Here is a 21,572-nt window from a genome sequence, read left to right as displayed (position 1 = left end):
GGCTGGAAAAGGGTTGAAAAATAATCATTTCTTCTACAGATATTGATCTACAAACCGAGCGTAGACTACTTACAACTTGATCCAATAATTGTAGAAAGTAAGTACCCACATCACAACGGGAGTTATCACTTATTGATAACATGATATTGTAGCGTCTTCATAATTGATTTAAATCTACCTGAAGGTCCCTGAGAGACGCATTTGTTTGATAAATCTCAAATGAGCAACAATGAAGCAATGTATGAGGAATAATTTATATCGTACTGCAGTATGCCCCTCCTTGTAGCCCCTAGTGTGCCTGTGGGGCATGGACCAGCAGGTAAACACGGAGCAGAGAGCCAGTGCTCACAGCCAGCCTCCTGGGTCTGACTGCTGGCCTGTTGCTCCAACTCTACACTCATTATTTACTCGTTAGCAGATTCCTCAGCAATCCGGCGAAGACTTGGGAAGAGTGTGTCTGTGGCCGATGCATACATGCGCAGGCATGGGTTGAGCGGGACTGCACTTGTCAGCATGGGCTCATGTGGAGGCCATAGGCTCCACCTTTGCTAATTCTTTCCATAGTCTGTTGCTTGTAATGAGTCACGCAAGATGAGAGAAATAATTTTCACCCGACTCCTCCAAAATCCTACATGGCCTAAAGATTGGTGCCCAGTACCACTGTCTCTTTCTGAAAGCGGGGCCAGTGGTTTACGCTTTACTGTGATTTCAATAACAGCACATTTGGTAATAAAGGAGATTCTAGACGGGGTGTTCAAGGGAAAGTGGTTTGCAGTCACCATGCTTTCCTGGAAACTTTCAACAAAACAGGACTGTAATGATACGGACCAAGCCCATCAGAAACTTTAGGACGAAGAAATACTTATATAATTAAAGTAAGCCAATGGGATTGTGACCGAGGGGAACGAGGCTATTGCTGTGGTTGTGACATTTAGGGAAAAGGCTTAACATTAGTATCAGTGAATTAGCTGCCTTTTATTTTGTGTCTTTCCCCTTTTCTCTAGTTACAGGCAAGTCTTGATCCTAAGGAATGAATTGGTGCCAGCTCTTTGAGGGGTGGGGCGTAGCTCCTGTGTTCCTCTGGTAATGTCTCGGGAGTCTGGCTGTCACTCTCAGCTCCGCGGGTCACTGGCACAATTTTCCACATTTTGTCCTATTAACTGCCATTATACACATCTTAATTAAGTTACAGAAAATTTTTAGCAAGAGCTCCCCCCACCTTTCTGTTTTCATCTCTCACTGTATTCACCCAAAATAATCTTTACTCTAAGACCCGCTATTATACCAGGAAAGACAGGCTAGGTTCAGATGAAATGAGGAACAGCTCTTCTGTCTGAGTGGGTTAATGTTTCACGGTGACTCTTGCACCGTCTAGCATACGATGCCACCACATCTCACCTCACAGTGCTGAAATCACCAGGCAGAGGACAGTCAGGAGTGGAGAGTGGAGCTTCTGCAGTGAGGCTTCTATTCTGATAGGACTTCTTCCATAGTGAGGCTTCTATTCTGAAAGGACTCCTTTCATCGGCCAAAGGAAGTCCAGGTACAGGTTCCCATGTGCTTAGAAATAGTGGGGAGCCCAATATCAGTGGGCAGTAAAGCAACAAGATATGAGTATGTATTTGTTGACTGACTGAAATCTGACATGTTTCTATTTTGGCTTCTACCCTGGGCACAACTGTCAACTCTGTACGGTATCATTGACTCATTTCCTGCCACAACTCTACCACTCCCCTTTGGACCCCAGTTTCACAAACAAAACAGATGGAACACTATTTTAAACATTTGTCAAAACAAATTAATTTGAATTGCTTTCAGGACAGCCATGAATCTGCCGTTACCACGGCTTCATCTTAATTGCACCCTTATCTTATCACGTTCATTAAACGGGTCACTAAGCTTATTCCCTCCTCACCCACCGATAAAATGTTTAAGTTTTACTAATGATACTTCAACAGTGTTATCTAAGTTGATGCTGTTTAGATATACTGCAGGGTACATATTTAAAACGTCACAAAAGACATTATCTAACTCAAAAATCTAAATAAAAATTGGTGTGTATTAAAAGAATTAGAGATTGTGGTTCCTGATTCAGAACTGGTTTGTTTAGTGAACATTTCCTGGGATAGATATTTGATGTGTGATGGGAGGGGAGGATTTGGTTTTGTTGAGACAGGGTTTCTCTGTGTAACAGCTCTGACCGTCCTGGAATGAGCTCTGTAGATCAGCTGTCTTTCAACTCACAGCGATCCGGCTGCCTCTCTGGGGTAGATTTTAAGGAGTCAGTGACATCAGGGAATAGTTTATTGGAGGTTAGTTGCCATGTTTTCAGAAGAGAATGGCTAAGCTTTAAACAAATGAATCATTTAGTAGCTCCTCACTGGCCTCATGGCCTTAGACCATCAAATCCTGGACCCAGCTCACTTCTCTTGAGTCTCATCTTCATGGACTGCCCACGGGTGTCTGGGAATCACTCTTGCTTTCTCATTACCTGCCTATGCATGATGTTGACTTCTTGGAAAATCTGAGGCTTTTTTTTTTTTTCAGGACAGAGTTTCTCTGTAGCTTTGGAGCTTGTCCTGGCCTCGAACTCACAGAGATCTGCCTGCCTCTGCCTCCTGAGTGCTGGGATTAAAGGCGTGCGCCATCACTGCCTGGCCTGAGTCAATTTTTTAAGAGAGTGTTCCATCTTCTACCTTAGGTATTGGCAAAACATAGCCTGATTTCATACAGCCTCTAAGTGAAGAATCATTTTTATGTTTTGAGGGGGGGTGTTCAAAACTGAAGTGAACGAGGGAATGAAGGAGGGGCAGAAGAGAGGGGAATTAGCAAACGCAGCCCATATGTGGTCTGTCCATAAGTGGCCTGTGTTACCTAACGCACACAGTTCTCTGGACCTCCGCAAAGCACATTTTCAGAGCTCTGTTCCTGACCTCGCGGACTCTTTAGGGATCTTTTGGTTAGTATCTATGCTCATTGGGGCCAACTGGACATTATGTTTACGGTGTACTGCTGCACACAGAGCTTACTAGCACCTGAAATGCGAGTGACTCAAACTGAGGTGTGTCACGAGGGTGTTACGCACAATGATTTCAATGTCCGAGGAAGAAGGAAAGGCCATTGCCACTTTTTATGAAGAAACTGTAGTTACTTTTCTGCTGTCATGAGAGAACACTGTAACCAGGGCAATGTATAAAAGAAAACACTTAACTGGGGGCTCATGATTCCAGAGGGTTAGAGTCCATGACCATCACTGTGGGGAACATGGCGGCACAGGCGCAGCACTGGAGGAGCTGATGAGCGCCCACATCTTGATTCCCAAGTGCAAGGCAGAGAGAACTAATGGGAATGGAGGTGGCTTTGAAACCCGCTCCACCAAAGCCACGCCTCCTAATCTTTCCAAACAGTTCCACCAACCTGGGACCAAGCATTCAAACACATGCGCCCGTGGGGGCCATTCTCATTCAAACCACCAGAGTTGATCACTATTTTGAAATAATATTTCAGATATGTGAGGTTAAATAAACAGTATCTATTTGGTTTTTTTTGATGTGATCAATAGAAAGTTTTAAACTACCCGTGTGGTTTACATATACATTATTAATATTCAGTCTCGACTAAAACTAGGCAAAATATTTGGGGTAGCAATGATTCACAGCTGATTTCAGGCTCATTATAACTCATTGCGGCATGAGATACACCATCATTTGTATCTGATGACTGAAGGCACTTGTAACAGCTTACTAGTTTATACCAGATACAGGTACACATTTTGTGTGTGGTAATATTTTACTGTGTGAGATTATTGATTCTTTAAAGACTTTTCAAGTTACGGTCTTGCATCCCTTGGTAAGCCTTGCTTGAAACAATTGTTATTCTAGGAATTACAATTATGTTTCTACCTTTAGAACTTTTTCTGTCTCAACCTCCCCTTCTGCTACCATAAGGCTTAGGGTGTCAGGGTTCCTGGGGCACCGGTGGCCAAGACAGTGATGCCTGTGTGAAGGTCAGTAAGGCTCATGGAGATAAACCATTCCCGGGAATAGAACCTGCTTTATTGCTCATAAACAACCACTTACATAGTGGAAGCCAGTGAACTGTGATTGGCCAGCACATTCCCCTGGATTGGATAGTGGGCACCACACCACCATTGTCTCTATGTGGAAGAGCACAGTAAAGGAGACAGGGACCAGTCACTGGCTCCTCAAGCTACTTCAGAATTCAGTGTTCTGAGTTCTGGAGCAAGGCATGCCATGCTTCCTCTCTAGAAGGGCAGTATGCCAAGGCTTTTTCCTACATTAGGGCATTTCCTCCTACCTCAGGAAACATTTCTGAAGAGCAGGGGAAGAGTGTAAGACCAGAGGAGTGCTGTGAGATGCTGACTTCTGGGGCTGACTGCGGTGTGACAAAACCTTTCCCAGGGAGACACAGCACACAAGTCTCCTCACTCCAGACAGGGAGCTCCTGACCAACCAGAGTACGGATACACCCAAGTACAACTTGGCGAACCAATGAGACTTTTTTTGGGGGGTTATTTACAGAATTATGAGTGAGGGGTTACCTACAGGGGCAGATATGACTCCAAGTCAGCTGCATCCCCAACATGGGTGACAGCTCACAAAATCTGGGGACCTGGAGCACCTTGCATAGCCCAGAGGCAGCTGCACAGGTTGGAGAGTGCCCCTTCAACTGAGTGAAGTCACTCAGTTGGTCTCAACCTCTTCTGGGAAGCTTGGCTCTTCCTGGCAGCTGGTCTGGTCTCAGAGTCTTTGCAGTGTGGTTTGCCAGAGAATGTCTCTAGGCTACCTGGGGTGTTTACTCTTATGAAGAAAAGGTCTAATGCATGTGCTCAGCTTCAGAAACTTCCTGAAGCTATTTTGAATTGTCTACCTTATGCCTTAAGGGGCTTCCCTGCAAGGTGAAATATTATAGTCTTGGAGGAAACAGCTACCAAATATTGACAAGGTCACGGAACTCATAAACTCACGGCATCTGTGTTTACCCACACAAGATGAATCCAGCCAAATCTAGGCACAGATGGGGAGGTGCTCCCCAAGCCCCCATCTCTTGCTGAGGTGCTAACAGGTTAGAAGTCCTAAGCATAGGAGATGGATACCTGAGGGTGAGTCTTAGAGTGAAATATGGGGGAGTGCCAATGGTGGAGACAGGCAGAGAAGGCTGAGATGGATGAAAACATAAACAGGCAGGAGGGAAACTCAAGAAGGCAAGGGCAGAACTCAGGCAACCAAGCAGTACGAGATAGGGCAGTCATCGATGTCAAATACTGCCGAGGGTTCAGGTCAAACACAGGCTAAAACGCATCCTATGGAAGACTGATTCTACATAAGGGGGGAAACAGTCACCATGTGTGAAGGAAGCGAATGAGAAAACAAATGAAATAAAAGGAGAATATGACTACTCCTGAAGAATGGAGAAGATATTTATTGTAGATATAAAGGCAAAAGCAGGCAGAGGGAAGAGTCCAGACTGACCACGGATATCAGAATAAACCAGGCATGAGAGGATATCAGACTAAACCAGACATAAGAGGATATCAGACTAAACCAGACATGAGAGGAGAGAAAGGGGGAGCAAGAGAGGAGCTGCCAAATAAGGCCAAATGGCAAAGAGAGTAAAGGGTGGATGAAAAGACCAGGTAACCAAAATGACTGGATTATATAGGGAAGGGGAACCTAGCCTCTGGGTTGGAGAAGCTTAGTATAGGGAGCAGGGCTTATCAGCCATACCCTGTAACAGGTAGGGTCTGAGGGATGCTGGGAGAACCCAGGCAGTGAGATCCGCTTTGATATGCTAACTAGGATCCTATGCCATTTGTACCAGGTTTGAGACCTAACAGGAAAGAATTCAAACTGTGTAGCAGAACCTTAGAAACACTGGGCTTCTGTCCCTGGCAGTGAAGTTTCCGTTCTGGGAACATTTACCAATTTCTACCAAAGAGGAAGATCAAGTGTAGTTTTTCTCCCGTGACTCTGGCTTCCCTATACCAGAGTGGCTTGGCATTTATGGGGGATTGGCTTTTGACCCCCCTCAGATATGAGGACATGCGCAGCCTCTCTATAAAAGAGCACTCTTCACCGACAGTTTACTGTGTCCTCCAATTAAAATATCTCGAGCTGCATTGCTGAGAGAATGGCAAGAAAAACGTCTGGGGCATAGAGAGATGGCTCAGCATTTAAGAACACTGGATGCTCTCCGAGGAGATCCAGGGTCCATTCTGAGTACCCACATGGTAGCTAACTATGGTCTGTAACTCCAATTCCAGGAAACTTTTGCATTGGGCATGCGCATAGGGCACAGACATCCACGTAAGCAAACGGTCACACACAGTCAAAGAAAATAATAAATGAAATCTAAAAGAAATTAGGATGCCTGTACATACGGATAAATGGAATTTTGATTAAAAGTGTGTTTGACCTGCATATGGTTGACCCTATGCACATGGCGTTTGAGTATGACAATCATCTTTATTAGAAACCAACATAACAGTTTTTGGATTTAGTAATTATTGTAGGTTTTAGGATTAACAAAGTGTAATTACATCGTAAACAATACCCGTACAACAAAACAGTATTTGATAGCGCTCCTTAAAGAGCACCATGACTTTTAAATACTATTCCTGCATCGTAGGAGAGCCATGACTTCAGTGTATGATTTTAAATCATCCTTGTTCCACCCCTGACAGGCAGATCTCTGTGAGTTCGAGGCCAGCCTGATCTACACGAGCTAGTTCCAGGACAGGCTCCAAAGCTACAGAGAAATCCTGTAACCAAGGAAAAAGAAAACAGGAACTAGCTCAGCTTTAAAAAGTCGGGGAAGGCAACATATAAACTGGACAGCTTGGAAGTGCTTCGAAAGCCATCAAAGCCAATGGTTTCCAAATCCCGCAGAGCATAAAAATGGACGACCCAGACCATGCATTAAAATAAGAACCTGCTGATTTCTGTGAGTTTGAGGCCAGCCTAACCTAGAAGAGCTAGTTCCAGGTTAGCTAGCACTGTTACACCTGTCTTGGAAAACCAAGAAAGAGAGAGAGAGAGAGAGAGAGAGAGAGAGAGAGAGAGAGAGAGAGAGAGAGAGAGAGAACAAATCAAAACAAAACCCTGTATCATCCCCTTAACTCCCAAAGCAGAAGCTGTGGAACGGGACCTAGATACCTACTTGGATAAATGCCCTAGGTGATGTAAATTCAACTCTTCTGCAGCCCTTTTATGGGTAAGGAGACAAGGCCCCAAGTTGTCACCACCGGGCTCTCTGGATTGGGGATTCATTCTGGTGTTTTCGGTGGCGCCCCAAAGTCTTTAGAGGCCTCTGCTACACTATTTTTAGGATGCTCTGCTTTCCCGGGGTTCTCTGTGTCCAGGAGACGTGACCTTTCTTCGCGTTTCCCTCCCCGCAGGAAACGCCCGGCCCTGCTTCAAAGTGCGGTCTAAAGTGTCAGCGGCCCGTCCCCAGTGGCACCTCTAGGAGTGCACACCCACCGAGTCAGCTGGTCCCTCCTCTCCCACTAGCCCTCCCCAGGAAACCAGGGGTGGAGCAGCCCTCAGGTTACGCCTCCATGACGTCTGCCTCGAGCGTTCCCGGAAGTTGATGGTCTGGCCCTGGTGGAGCTGATTGGCTGGTTGCAGTCTTGGGCATTGCGCGGGGATTTCTGGAATTGTTTGGGGCTGAGTTTGCATAAAAGAGCATGGCTGGGCAGTGTCTTCTCCTGCGCGAACTGCGGGGCTCCCTGAACCCCTGTAAAGACGAGGAGGAGGAGGACTGTGCGCAGGAGGATGAGGAGGATCAGGATTCGGAGTTTGTGGACGCCGAGGAGCTCTGCAGTGGCGGCATCAAGGCGGGCAGCCTCCCTGGGCGCCTCCGCGGTGAGCGAGCGCCGGCTGGGCCGGGTTTACTGGGTTCTTTCGATTTTCACTGCTCTACGCCCGGCGCCAATCGCGGTTGTCAGGTAGACCTGTGTGGCATGGCTGCTTCGCCGTACTTAACATGAAATAGTAACAGTGATAATGGCAGTGACTTCGAGCACATGCTATGTGTTAAGCCTGCCTTTTACATATATGCAATCAGTTAATGTTAACAGTTGTTGGAAGTAGTTCTACAGTCGAGGAAATTAGTTATGGTGCCCGTATGTCCGCCCAGAAACAGAATTTTTATTTTTTCCCAGACAGGGTTTATCTGTAGCTTTGGAGCCTGTCCTGGAACTCGCTTTGTAGACCAGACTGGCCTTGAAATCACAGAGTTCTGCCTACTTCTGCCCCCTAGTGCTGGGATTAAAGGCGTGTGCCACCACCGCCGGGTTTTTTTTGTTGTTGTTTTGTTTTGTTTGTTTTTCGAGACTTGGTTTCTCTGTGTTACAGTCCTGCCTGTCCCAGAACTCACTCTGTAGAACACGCTGGCCTCGAACTCACTGAGATTCACCTGCCTCTGCCTCCCAAGTGCTGGGATTAAAGGTGTGAGCTACCACCACCCGACTCAGAATCTTTTAATTATACTGCTCTGCTTGAATCAAAGACGGAGTTGTTCTTTAGTAACTTAGAGAAAACTCACACAAACACACAGACACACACACAAGCATACACTTACACTTATATACGTGCACTTTCATACACATGTACATACACATATATGTTCACACATACATATAGATTCATATGTATACATACACTCATACATATACATCCACTCACATTTACAAATACACATACATACAACACAGTGCACATATACATGCATACACACACATATACATACATTCACACATACACACTCATACACATATATACACATGTATATACACACATTTACACACATACATAATACACACATACACATACAGACACACATGTCCATTATTTACACTTGCATATATATGCACACATATGCACCCATATATACATACACACACATAAGCACATGCATACGCATTCATACATGTATGTACACATACACATCACATTCATGCACACTCACCCATATTCATACACACATACACACATGTCCATACATTCACACACATACATTCATACACACACGCATGTCCATACATTCACACACATACATTCACACACATACATACACTATACATACACACATATACATACGCACACTATATTTGCATGAACTAGTACAATAATAGCTGCTGACCATGTGTGGCTGCTGAAACACAGCTAGTGCGATCAAGAAGTCGAATTTTAAGTATTACTGAATCTGAATTTAAATGCAAAGGATTGTGTGTTGATAGAAGTGCCACTGGCTATCCTGGCCAAGCATTTGGTCCTGGGACACTCCAGGGAGAGCAAATGATGACGTTGGCGTCTCTGTGGAAACACCACTCGTGAATGAGGCAGCATTCTCTAATCACAGAATTAGTATGTAGAAGGAACACCAGACAGCACTTGGAGAAATCAGAGCAGGTTTGCCAAAGCAGTGAGCTGAACTGAGCTCTCTAGTGAAGGTAGGGACTGCCCAGGAGAGGCAAGCGCAGCTGAGGGGTCTGAGCCGCTCCTCCGAGGGAGGCGCCGTGGCTAGTTCTTAGGGACCCACATAGAGGCGGTAGCGGCTGAGGCCGTGGTGGTAGGTAGACTGGATTTATGGCTTGCCCGCGCTTGCTTCCAGAATGCATAGTTGGAGCGCTGTCCTGTCGTAGACAGGGAGTCAGAGAAACGAACCGGTAGAATGAAGTGTTGGAGGCAGCAGGACGATGTCTGTATGGGGTGCTGCCTGTGTAGATGTGTGAGGGGATTAGAGAGAGGAAAATATTGGGGGAACCATTGCCAATTCCGTGTTATCTTCATCTTCTCCCTTCCCCTAGTTTCTATTCCTGATGAAAATACTGCAGAGGAATGTACCGTGTCCGGACGCTTCCCACTCACAGGTCCGTGGTGGCGAGTGAAGGTTCGAGTCGTAAAACCTTCTCCGCGATCCAAGGTCTACCAAGCTCAAGGGTTTCCATCCTACTATCTGCAGTCTGATATGTCGCCTCCAGGCCAAAAAAACATCTGTTCTCTTTTTCTTAAAGAATGTGGCTATGAACGCAGAGATGACTTTTTAAAATGGGTAGAGAAAGTGTCAAGCTTTAAAAATCTAAACTTTGAAAATCTGCGGGAAGCATTAAGAAATTTCGACAGACAAACTGGGCAGAAAAACAAAAAACAATCTACACAGAATGAGCAGGATGCGGTCAGATTGCCTGTGGAGGAATCATGTAAGTATGACTTTTATTAGTGAATTTTCGCCTTCCAGACAGTGACTGACTGAAGTGCTGCAGCTGCTGGTGCCTGACGTACCTCGCATGGCACAAATTGAGGCTCTTGGATCAGAAAATCTCCATAATACTAAGCTTTCTGCACATGGGCACAATACGCTAGATGACTTTTCTCATCCATATACATGAACTGTGATCATCCACAACATTATTAAAGTATTTTTACAGTGTTATTTTTAGCCTATGGTGTTTCAGATGCATATGAAAAATAAATGGGTTATATATTTAGGCTTGGATTCAATCCCTAAGCTTTCGTATAGGTAGATATTCTAGATTATGGAAAAAAAATCTCCAAATATTTTTCCCAAGCTTTTCAGATACAAAATTCAGGAAGTCTACCTCCAGCCCACAGGCTGTATGTGGAAGCTGTGAACGTGGCCCAAGGTGACTTAGTAACCTTTCTTAAGGTTTATTTATTTGTTTATATCTGTAGCTCAGTTACTGGTTTTCAGTTGTGAACTTCTTTGGTGACAGTGTGTTACAGTGTCAAAAGTTTGGCCATGCCTGTATCCTCTTTGGAGTCAGTTTGATGAAAACGTTACCTTTGGTGGACTACCAGGATTCTGTTCGGTCATCTTCAGGTTTCTGGAGATCCCACCTTGAGACTGTGGTTCTGTTTCTTGACTTTTGAGTTCGTGGAGAGTACGGAGTCAATAAGACAAAACCCAACTGCTACTCTTTTTAAGAAGACTAAAGAGAAAGGAAAGTTTTGGAATAATCTGTTTTAGAAATATTTCAATTCTAAGTGACTTAAAGTAGCGTTACAACGTGGTTTTCTCTGGACATCCATGGACAGAAGGCTTTTCCTTTCTTGGTGAAAGCAGATGAATTATGCATCACACCAAAATGGCTCTGAGGACAAAAGAACCCTGGTTACAATTGGGAAAGTAGCAGTAAAGGTTAATGAAGAAATGGTTTATTTTTGTGCTTAGTTTTAAATTTACCCTAATAGGATGCATCAGAGGATTTTTAAAAATGATTATATTGCAAACAAAAGATTAGGAAACATTAAGTATATAATAAAGGACAGAAAGTTTGGTGTTCATAACAAAGAAACCATCTTGGTAGGAAGAGTTCTATTAACCTTCTTAGTGCTTCAGCTAAATTGAGCAATCTTTCTGATTTAGGTGTCTTCAGCTTTTTGTGGTAAGAGAAAACTCTCCCGGTTCGTCTTTCTGGTCTCACTGCTATGTTTTGCCTTGTTCTTTCTTGATCCCCTGCAGTCCCGTTTGTAAGTGTAATGACAGCTTTGCAGTTCCCAAAAGTCATGGAGTTTCTTCCAACTCTTTTTCCTCGACACTTCAGAAGGCTTATCAGCTCAAGTTCTGCAGAAGTGTTACAGAAGATTGACGATGTCTTGGGTACTGAGCCATGGAAACTTGGGTTCCGTAGAGTAAGTAAGGCATTTGTTCAGCAGTTAGTAATCTTGTGTAAGGCAGAGTTCTTCCAATGTGGCCATGTTTGAATTTCTTTCTGCTGAGAACATATGTGGATTTAGTGTTGGTTTTTTTCCTTGGGTGTCATAAGTCAACATAAATATCTTAGTTCTATAATTCTGACACAACTATGAAGTTAATAAATAATGAAGTCAATTGATTAATAAACAGAAACTAACATAGCAAAATGTATGGCATTTAGATCATCACCATTGATTTAATCATGCAGTGTATTATGATACAATGTGCTTTTCTGTCACTCAGTTGTCATTTGTGTTAGTCTCATTGAAGACAAATGTTCTTTGGACTTTATTGACTCCTTTTGCTCTACAGTTCAATCTCCCATTTCCCAGTATGACTATTGAAGACTTATTTATCCCCAGGGCACATCCCACTGTTACCTGCTTGTTAACTGGCCCAGTGACACCCTTCACCAGGAAGTCCATATTTATTCTTTTTGTCAGAGAAGAAGAGTTGAAAATGGCGCTCGAAGGCCTGGATGGCGTTAGAATTAAATGTGATTCTTAAATCTTGGTAGCTATGACATGGTTTTCCAAACGAAAACACAGCTGACTAAGTTTAACGATCTCCAGTGTGAGAATTAAGAGATCACTGCCTCCCAAGCCAGCACGAAAGTAGAGCTATTCCTTGACGGCCTTCTCCAGAAAGGCCTTAGACTTAGCGGCAACAGAGGAGGGTAAGGCAGGAATTACCCATGATCCATCATCATTCATCAGGGCTCAGGGCTCTCCTCCCCTTCATGTTAGTGTCTAGAAGTCTTATTTGTATCCAGTCTCTCTTCGGCGGGAAGAGTCCTTCCTGGGGAATTTACTCCAGTGTGCTAATCTTTCCTTCCTCGAAGGACACCAATCTTAGGAGCTGAAGGCCCATTCTAAGAGTATCGTTAGTGTTATGGCATTATTTAACATTTGCCACCTCTTTGAAAGGCACCATCTCCGGCTGTGTCACTTTCTGGGACAGTGGGGACAGTGTTTGCCTTGTGAGGGATCGCTAGCAATGGAGGCCTCAGGAAGGGCGGAGCTGAGAGAGCCCATGGTGACGTGCCCCCTTTGCAGTATTTGGGAAGCATTACTGGTAAATGAGAATTATTGGTAGACACATGGAAAACCGAGGAAGCCAAGAAAATGAGGCAGCTGTTCATGTCCCAATATGTGCAAAAGCCCCTACAAAAGTGCTGACAATACAGAAAGCCTCTCCCCTGGGAATCATACTTACTTATTACATCAAAAAACACTGACTTAATTGGACTGATTAACTAGATGTGTGCTACAACTTTTTTCACAGATAAGAAGCCTGTATCAAGGTGATGGCACAAGCTCTTATAAAGCCTTTCCATTGTAGAAATTTAATATTTTTTTTTTGTGTGTGTTTTTTTTTTGAGACAGTTTCTTTGTAGCTTTGGAGCCTGTCCTGGAACTAGCTCTTGTAGACCAGGCTGGCCTCCAACTCACAGAGATCCGCCTGCCTCTGCCTCCCGAGTGCTGGGATTAAAGGTGAGTGCCACCACTGCCTGGCTTCTTAAAGGGTTTTATAAAAGTCAAGGGAAAAGTCAAGGTCAGTGATACGTACAACGTGGAAGTCAGTTCTGGAAGAAGAAAGTGTTAGTGATGTTGTCTTTAGGAGACTTGGGAAAGAATAAATCGGGATTCCTGTGTGTGTATATGTGTGTGTAGCATTGCTTGACACTGAAAATGGTGATTTGAAAATTATATAACTGCTTGACTATAAGGCAGTTAAAAAGACACGGATGTATGCATATAACCTTTTCTCCAAACTTTGTGGAAATACTTATTTCCTAGAGCTTGTAAAGGCTTAAGCCAGCACAGCTTCAGCTGTAGTTATAATAGCTATCGCTGTGTATACCTTGTGTGAACATCCCGAGCTGTTTCCCTAAAGGTAACCTACCGGGAGATGAAGCTCTTGAGCTGCGAGGCCAGCTGGACCGCGTTCAGTCAGTGTCCCTCGCTGCTCCAGCTGATGTCTGCGCTGCACAAGAACGCACTGGTCATATATTCGAAGCTGAAGCAGACTTGTAGAGAAGACGGGCACACGTGTGTTGAAGTAAAAGACTTGACTTTGGCTGTGTCGGAGTACATGCCTTTCCAGGAAGCCTGCGATTCTCTGGAGTTTATGAAGAACCTCGACGTGGTGACCTATGAGAAAGACCGAGTCTTTCTTTCCGAACTGTATGAGGCCGAGCAAGGCATTGCGTCCTCCATCTGTGAGCTGATGAACAGACCCCCGTGGCGTCTACAAGTGGACGTGAGGCACGTCCTGGCGTCAGTTTGCAGTGGGAAGCCCAAAGATTCAGAAAGCGTTGCGGCAGTGGAAGGAGATGAACCGGGAGAAGCGGGGTTAGAGCAGAGCGAAAGTATTTCAGACCCGCAGGACAGTGGTGACTGCGTTAGGAATGATGGCGGGCCTGAAATGAACGCAGCAATAAATGATGTGCCCCTGGATCCAGATCAGGTGGCCGCATTGGAAATGATTTGTGCCAATGCCGTGACCGTCCTCAGCGGGAAGGGTGGCTGCGGGAAGACCACCATTGTTAGCCATCTCTTCAAACACGTGGAGCAGTTGGAAGAAAGAGAAGTGTGGCAAGCTTGCAAAGATTTTGAGGAAGACAGGGATGCCTCAGAAGAATGGCTTGCTTTTCCTAAGCAGAGTCCAGCAGCGGAGGACAAGGCTGTAGAAGTTTTGCTCACGGCGCCTACTGGGAAAGCGGCTGGTTTATTGAGGCAGAAAACTGATCTTCCAGCTTACACACTGTGTCAGGTAAAACATTTGATGTCTTTGTGTGTAGATAAAACGTTTTCCTAAAAGCATCTTTGCTTCCACTGTGTTATAACATACTGTTGCCCGAGTGTCGCTCAGTGGCCATTTCCGTCATACTTGTACTGGAGATGAAACTCAGGGTCTTGTACACGCCAGGCACACTCTTTACTACTGACTCCCATTCTCAGACTCAAGAGTTTGTAAGCCCCTCTCCCAGCGGGGGATTTTACATTTTATTTGTTAGTACAGCATCCACCTGCCTCATCCACCATCTTGCATCCTCTCCTTCCACCATGTCAAGTCCTAGGAGCCCTGCCTTTGCTGCCTGGGTCCTTTAAACTTAGCTAAGCAAAGAGTTTCCCTCTGCTGCTTGGACTGTCCTCAGGGTCCCAAAGCTGAGATTTACACCACTGATTTCAGCTGGGCTACAGCCAGCCTCCTCCCTGCTGTCCCCAGAGCCTCCCCCAGCTCCTGTTTGGTGAGCACGTGCCTCAGATATTTAAACACCATGTTGGGTACATTCAGCGGGGCCCGTTCCTCCTTCGCTATATTTTCTCTAAACTGTGTCTCAGGCCGCTGTTTCCTGGACGTGAACGGACTCGGCCCTTCTGTGGCTGTTGCTGACACACTCCACTTCTCTCTGTGACTTCGTTTGGATCAGCTCAGCCATGATCGGGGTGAAATTCTACCGAGAAGGAGGTCCTTGGTGGTTTCAGGCTCCTTTGCTGGCTGTCTACCCTCTCTCTTACCACCTAGATAGACATAAGGTTATCAAGTTAAACTGTACACTATTGTGAACGACATCATGCAATCTGACTTTATTTCAGCCAGTCTTGCTGGGGATGGTCACCTTCCTACAAGGTATCCATGCTGAATAGGCTACCATTGTCACGTCATGGCCATTTCTGTCATCAGACCATCTTTTAAAGTCCCCCATTACTCATCTACAGGGTTCGATACTCGCCTCAGAACTTCTCTCCCATGGCTAATCGGGTTGACTGTTTCTGTTAAATGTCTCCCGGGTCCTTATTGTAGAGTAGCTGCTTATTTAGAGCAGGCCCACCCAGGGTGGCCTGACTGTAAACTTCCCAGTTTACAGTCCTTGAGAATGGACAGAAGCTCGCAAAGGAACGCGGAGACTGCGTCCTTCATTGGGATATCCTTGTCACGAACAAATGCCAGTGGCATCATAGTGTATACCTAGTGATGTAGTTTAACTCCCCGCACCGGTATTTCTCATGAGGACTGGTTACGCGCGTGTCCCTACTTCCTGGAGTGCTGGAGGTGGAAGGAAAAGTCCCCGTATAGAATGAGTTCCATGGAGCTCACTCTGTTCTCCGCTACACTTCCTTATCTCTTCCGTCTGGCCGATAGTCACCTTTCAGAGATTTGAAATTTCATATGGTTGCATGAATGAGTACTTTACTTGATAAGACTGTAAAGTGTTGAAGGGCAGAGTTCCTGACTGTCATGTTATGTGTGTTATGAAGAACTCTAAAGCGCTTTGGAGGCTCGGGTGAGAAGGGCGTTTTCTTTAGGGCAAAGCTCTCCGGATGCACTGGGGAGGGTGCTCATAGTGTGTAGGGGGTTTGGCGTGACTTATTGATCGGGATGTAATCTATGTATTGTAGAATAATGGAAATAAACCTAGGGACAGGAATTTGAGCTTTAACAGGTATTTTCCATTATCTCATTAAATCATTTACATTTTAAAATAATCATACGATAAATACTGTTAGCCGAATTGTTCTTCTTAGTGCTTTTACGGTGTGGTGTTCAGAAGTTCGGAATACTTGAAAGGGATTTAGTAAGGAGAAAAAGGGTTGGAATATTTCAGAAAGTGAAAAGAAGGAGAAATTTCTCCATGTAGAACAATGGGCGAAATGGTTTTTTTTCCTGTTGTTGTTTTTCCTTCCTTTCTTTCTTCCTTCCTTACTTCCTTTCTTTCTTTTTTTGCAAGAGAAACTGTGATTGAAACTTATTTATTTTCCAAGGTTCACTGGGAAACTTTTTTTAAAAAAAAACTGTTCGAGCCTTTTACAGTTTGATTTTTTTTAAATTCCCCTTTTCTGTTCATTCTTCCCTTTATGTGGTATGTTCTGCCCATTTGCCTTCTCCTTATGTTTTATACCCCCTCACCTGTCTGTCACAGAAGTTTTGTTTTTTGAAACCACATGCTTGTTAATTTCTAACCTGATTTTTTTTTATATGTATACTTTACTTACAGGTCAGTTATAGCTTCTATTTTTGGAAGAAACTTAAGGGGGACAAGGCATGGAAATTCTCTACAGTTCGTGTTCTGGTTGTGGACGAAGGAAGTTTGGTGTCTGTCGGAATCTTCAAATCAGTATTGAAGTTATTGTGTGAGCACGCCAAACTTTCTAAACTGATAATCCTTGGTAAGTTAAAACACCGCAAGAGTCTCCACATTCAGTCAGAGTGGGCCGCGTTGTGGATGTCATTCCAGGCTTCAGCTTGTTGGCGGTGGCAAGCGTTTTTCTCAGCCCATTCCACGGCTACCGGTTAATAAGGCTGCCTGCTGTCCTTCCCAGCCTGGGCGGGTCTCCTGGCCAGTGTGCCAGCCAGCTAGGACGGATGAGAACGGCCGTGATAAGTTATTGCTCATTGCTTGAGTAATTGCTATTAAAATAGTAAAAATGTCAGAGTCAGACTAAATCAGGATATAGATCATTTGGAAATAATAAAAAGTCTGAGTTATAGACCACTTTACAGTAATTTTATGTTTCTAAGCTAATAATTCAAATTAGGCTTCGCCAGCCTCCTAATCGGATGAGATTTAGTTAGATTCTGTAGAGGTTTACTGATCAGTTGATTCTGTGGTTTAATTGTAATGAGCTTGTATAGAAATACTATTTATTTTTGGTATTTGGGGATGTTTGATAAGCAGATGATTCTGTTAAATCTTTAGCATTCTCCCAGTTATCGGTCTTTTTTTTCTTTTCTCTAGAGTTTGCCTTTTCGTATCACACTGTGATTTTCAGTTTCTGAAGCATTGTCATTTGGCGGCTAGGGTTTGTCTATTTTCACACCAGTTCAGCATACGCATTTTCTGTTTAGTGGGCTTGTTTTAGGCACTGAGCCGTGGCTTCCGCAGGTTCTGTGTCACGATGAGCCAGACTGAATCAGGGAGCACCTATGAGATGTCTGGGGTCTGATTTTTAAACATATTCTAATGTATATGTTCTTAGTGGTTTTCCTGGGTCACAGTTAGGAAGAAGATCGGTTAAAAGTTTGTCACCTTATTGTATATTCACACAGAATTTTATGTCGTATACAATTCAGTTTGGTTAAAAAATATTTAGTATTTATTTGAATGTAATACTTGTACTGAGAATTCATTTTTAATTTCATGTGTTGCATTTTTATTAAATCAATCCTCCTTTCTCCTAACCTTCCCAGGATATTTAATATTCTTAAATAATTTTAGATAACAACTTCAGAAACTTTTTTTCTACGTTACAAGAAGTCTACAATTATACTCTCAATTGGCAGGATAAAAATAATTTCCGAATTGTAGAATCCTAGTTAAATATCATCATCTTGATGCCCCTTCCTCTCTGCAGGTGACGTTAGACAGTTACCCAGCATTGAGCCTGGCAACATGCTGCAGGACGTTTTTGAGACGCTTAGGTCAAGAGGGTGTGCCATTGAGTTAAAGACAAACCACAGGACAGAGTCCCAGCTGATTGTGGACAATGCCACCAGGTATGAGCTAATGAAGTTCCGGAATTTTGTCTCTGCTGTATTAGCAATGAAGTATTTGTTTGTTTAAAGCCTTTGAACCAGATGATTTAGTACAATGCTTTATTGTGTCCTTTTAGTAAACCTGTTCTGTCCCTTTACCATAGCCTGTTGGCACAGTTAGAAAACCAAAGTCAGTATCTTTCGTTACTGGCCCAGCATAAACTATGGTTAACATTTAGGAATGGATATATTTCTTGATTTTAGAAGTACATAGGTCTGGTTCTTTGTATCTGTGGGTTCTATATCTATGTGTGCAACTTACCAGATTAAAATATTTGAAAATATTGCACCTGCATTGAACATGTACAGATTCTTCACTGTGTGATCGCCCTGTAGTGATCATCCATGGCCTTAGGTATCACACATCATCTCGAGATGATCTAAAATAATCTGGTAGTATGTACATTATATGAAGCTACCATGCCATTTTTTCCTTCAATAATTTATTTATTTTTATTTTATATGCATTGGTGTTTTGCCTGCATGTATGTCTCTATGTGTGAGGGTGTCAGATCTTGGAGTTACAGACAGTTGTTAGCTGCCATGTGGGTGCTGGGAATTGAACTCAGGTCATCTGGAAGAACAGTCAGCGCTCTTAACCGCTGAGCCATCTCTCCAGCCCCCTACCATGCCATTTTATATATGGGCTTGGCATTCACAGAATCTTCTTATCATCAGAAGATTCTGAAAGGCAATACACAGGGACGGCTGTATGGGAATTAAAGTTGTGTTAAGCCTAGAATCTGGACTATGCCCAAGGCAACAGAGACTTGGAAATGAGTCTTAAATTCAAAGGAAAATTGGAAAAGAAATTTCTGATAATTTCTGTGGGAGAAAAAGCCCAAAGCTAAAAAAGCAAATGTAGGATTTGACTCTGAGATGAGCCCTGGTGGCCTGCAAGGCATCTACTCCTCAGTGGAAGGAAGTTCTTTTCCCCAGTGTTTCTATATAAGCTTTTGGGGTTCCTCTCAGGGCTCGGGTGTTTGGTTTCTCCATATTCAGTATATTGGAGAATCGGGATTATTACTGTTCTGTGACTTTTAAGATGTTACTGTCTCTGGGTGCAATGGGACCATGGAATACTAAGAGATGGTTTTGTTCACTGGGTCAAATTTTGTCTTTAACTTTTTACTATTTTATAAATTCTGTTTTTGCTCTGTGTACATTTGCTTGGTTGTAGGTCACCAGAACCTTGACTATATTAAAACATTCTTTCGTATGCCCCGTCCACCCTGAGTGGGATGGTGGGAACGGTAGGAATTGGTAGGGGTAGGGTAATTATTGTAGACTTCTGTCAAAACACCAAGATTAATTGGATTCTTAGTATTCTTTTTCTATAGCTTTTTTGCTTCTACCCAAAGGCTACCTCAGTCTTATTAAATCCTTTTAAAGTCTGTCAAACGTTCAGGAAACTAATCAAGTAGAGTTTGACTTTCTCTGGACTTGGGCGCTCTTCTTAGCAAGCGGGTCAGTGTTCTTTTGTTCAAGCCGTGCCTGTGCCACCGCTTTTAATTCCATCACGTCCTCCAGCGTTACTGACCTATGGTCTGTATGACATACCAGGGGGCACATGTTACAGGTCCTGGGCCACTAGCCAAGCAGGAAGTCCATGTTGTTTGCTGGGAACTTCCACGCTAACTCTGAGACATGGTCAGCAAGAGCAGCCAACTCCTTCCAGGCCATTTTCTTTCAACTCTTTCTTTCAACCTGGGGCACAGAAGGTGGCACAGAAGGGCATCTCCCCTCCACACCTCTGTCTTCTTGGGCGTGGCTGAAGGCACAGAAGGGCTTCTCTCCTCCACACCTCTGTTTTCCTGGGCGTGGCTGAAGGCACAGAAGGGCTTCTCTCCTCCACACCTCTGTCTTCCTGGGCGTGGCTGAAGGCACAGAAGGGCTTCTCCCCTCCACACCTCTGTCTTCCTGGGCATGGCTGAAGGCCCAGAAGGACTTCTCACCTCCACACCTCTGTTAAGTGTGTTCCTAGACTCATTCAGAGGCTCTGTTACCGTGAGGCACCCGGACCTTGCCATGTCCTATGATTAACTGGAAACTACATGACAGAAAGGAAGATGGAGAGGCAGAACCAGTAGGCAGATGGGGTACCTGACTCAGCTGGGAAGATGGGAGCCTACATACAGTCCACAGAACAGCAAACAAAGGATGGGCATCACCATAGCATGAAAAGGGCTCCGTTTAGTGCAGAACGGCTTACCTAGAAAGAGATATGCACCACTGGGTGCAGACTGGCATCCCAGGACCCTGAGTTCTGCATATGTGGCCTTGGGAACTCAGGAATCTTGACTCCATCTCATATTGCTTGACTGCATTTCATAAACTTGACTCGGTCTCATATCACTCCCCTGGGTCGCGAGGCAAAGACCTCCTTCTTGTGCTATTTAGTGGTCTGGTTCTCAGCATGGGGCATGGCTCATGGTATGATCATTTCTTTTCAGATACTTTTAGTTGGCTTGTAGTGGGGGAAGTGATTGCTAAATATAGTACTAAAATCTTACGGTATTTGTAGTATGTTATAAAATGATTGGCTGCTGTCTGCACCTGCCAGGCTCTCTCTTCCCCTCATCCACTAACTGGTATGAGTTAATGTAAGGGAATTTGGTTGCTTCATACACAAAGACACATTTGTGGGTGGTAATGCTTTTATATATATATACATTTATACACACATACATATATATTACACATATTATATGACATATATATATACTATTTACCTATCTTTAATTTAAGAATCTCCAGGCGCCAGTTTCCGGAATTTGATGCAGAACTAAATATCTCTGATAATCCCACGTTACCCATCTCCATTCAAGATAAGACATTCATTTTTGTGAGACTTCCTGAAGAGGACGGCAGTTCTCAGTCAGCTAAAGGTGAACACCGATCCAGTAAGTGTTGATGTAGACTTACATGTACTTTAGTTTTGTGATACTGTCATTAAAGGACTAGTTGTGTATTATCGGATGCTAAAGGTAGGTATTGCTAGTGAAAGATGGAGCCCTGGAAATAAAGCAGCCTAAGGATTGTCAGAAGGAGGCGACTCTAAAGCAGCGATCTCAGCCTGCCTAATGCTGTGATCTTTTCATACAGTTCCTCATGCTGTGGGGACCCCCAGCCATAAATCATTTTTGCTGCTACTTCGTAACTGTAATTTTGCTGCTGCTATGAATTGTGGTGTACGTATCCGTGTTCTCCGATGGTTTTAAGTGAGTCTTGTGAAAGGGTCATTCGAACCCCAGAGGGGTTGTGACTCACAGGTTGAAGACCACTGCTCTAGA

At 44.0% G+C, this 21,572-nt stretch overlaps 1 protein-coding gene across 1 annotated transcript in view; it reads left to right on the top strand.

The window, feature by feature from the left end:
* The first annotated feature begins 7,589 nt into the window (after positions 1 to 7,589).
* The window catches only part of Helb (DNA helicase B), a 28,851-nt gene continuing 14,868 nt past the window's right edge, over positions 7,590 to 21,572 (top strand). The window contains exons 1-7 of the mRNA XM_048418149.3: positions 7,590 to 7,883; positions 9,830 to 10,222; positions 11,506 to 11,675; positions 13,636 to 14,514; positions 16,742 to 16,913; positions 18,099 to 18,240; positions 21,028 to 21,182. Of these exons, the coding sequence (XP_048274106.3) occupies positions 7,706 to 7,883; positions 9,830 to 10,222; positions 11,506 to 11,675; positions 13,636 to 14,514; positions 16,742 to 16,913; positions 18,099 to 18,240; positions 21,028 to 21,182 (2,089 nt within the window). The 5' untranslated portion in view covers positions 7,590 to 7,705. The remainder of the gene's footprint in view (positions 7,884 to 9,829; positions 10,223 to 11,505; positions 11,676 to 13,635; positions 14,515 to 16,741; positions 16,914 to 18,098; positions 18,241 to 21,027; positions 21,183 to 21,572) is intronic.

This window comes from Myodes glareolus, chromosome 26 (assembly GCF_982192425.1).
Source record: "Myodes glareolus chromosome 26, mMyoGla1.1, whole genome shotgun sequence".
Taxonomy (NCBI): domain Eukaryota; kingdom Metazoa; phylum Chordata; class Mammalia; order Rodentia; family Cricetidae; genus Myodes; species Myodes glareolus.
This window is presented reverse-complemented; position numbering and strand designations above follow the sequence as displayed.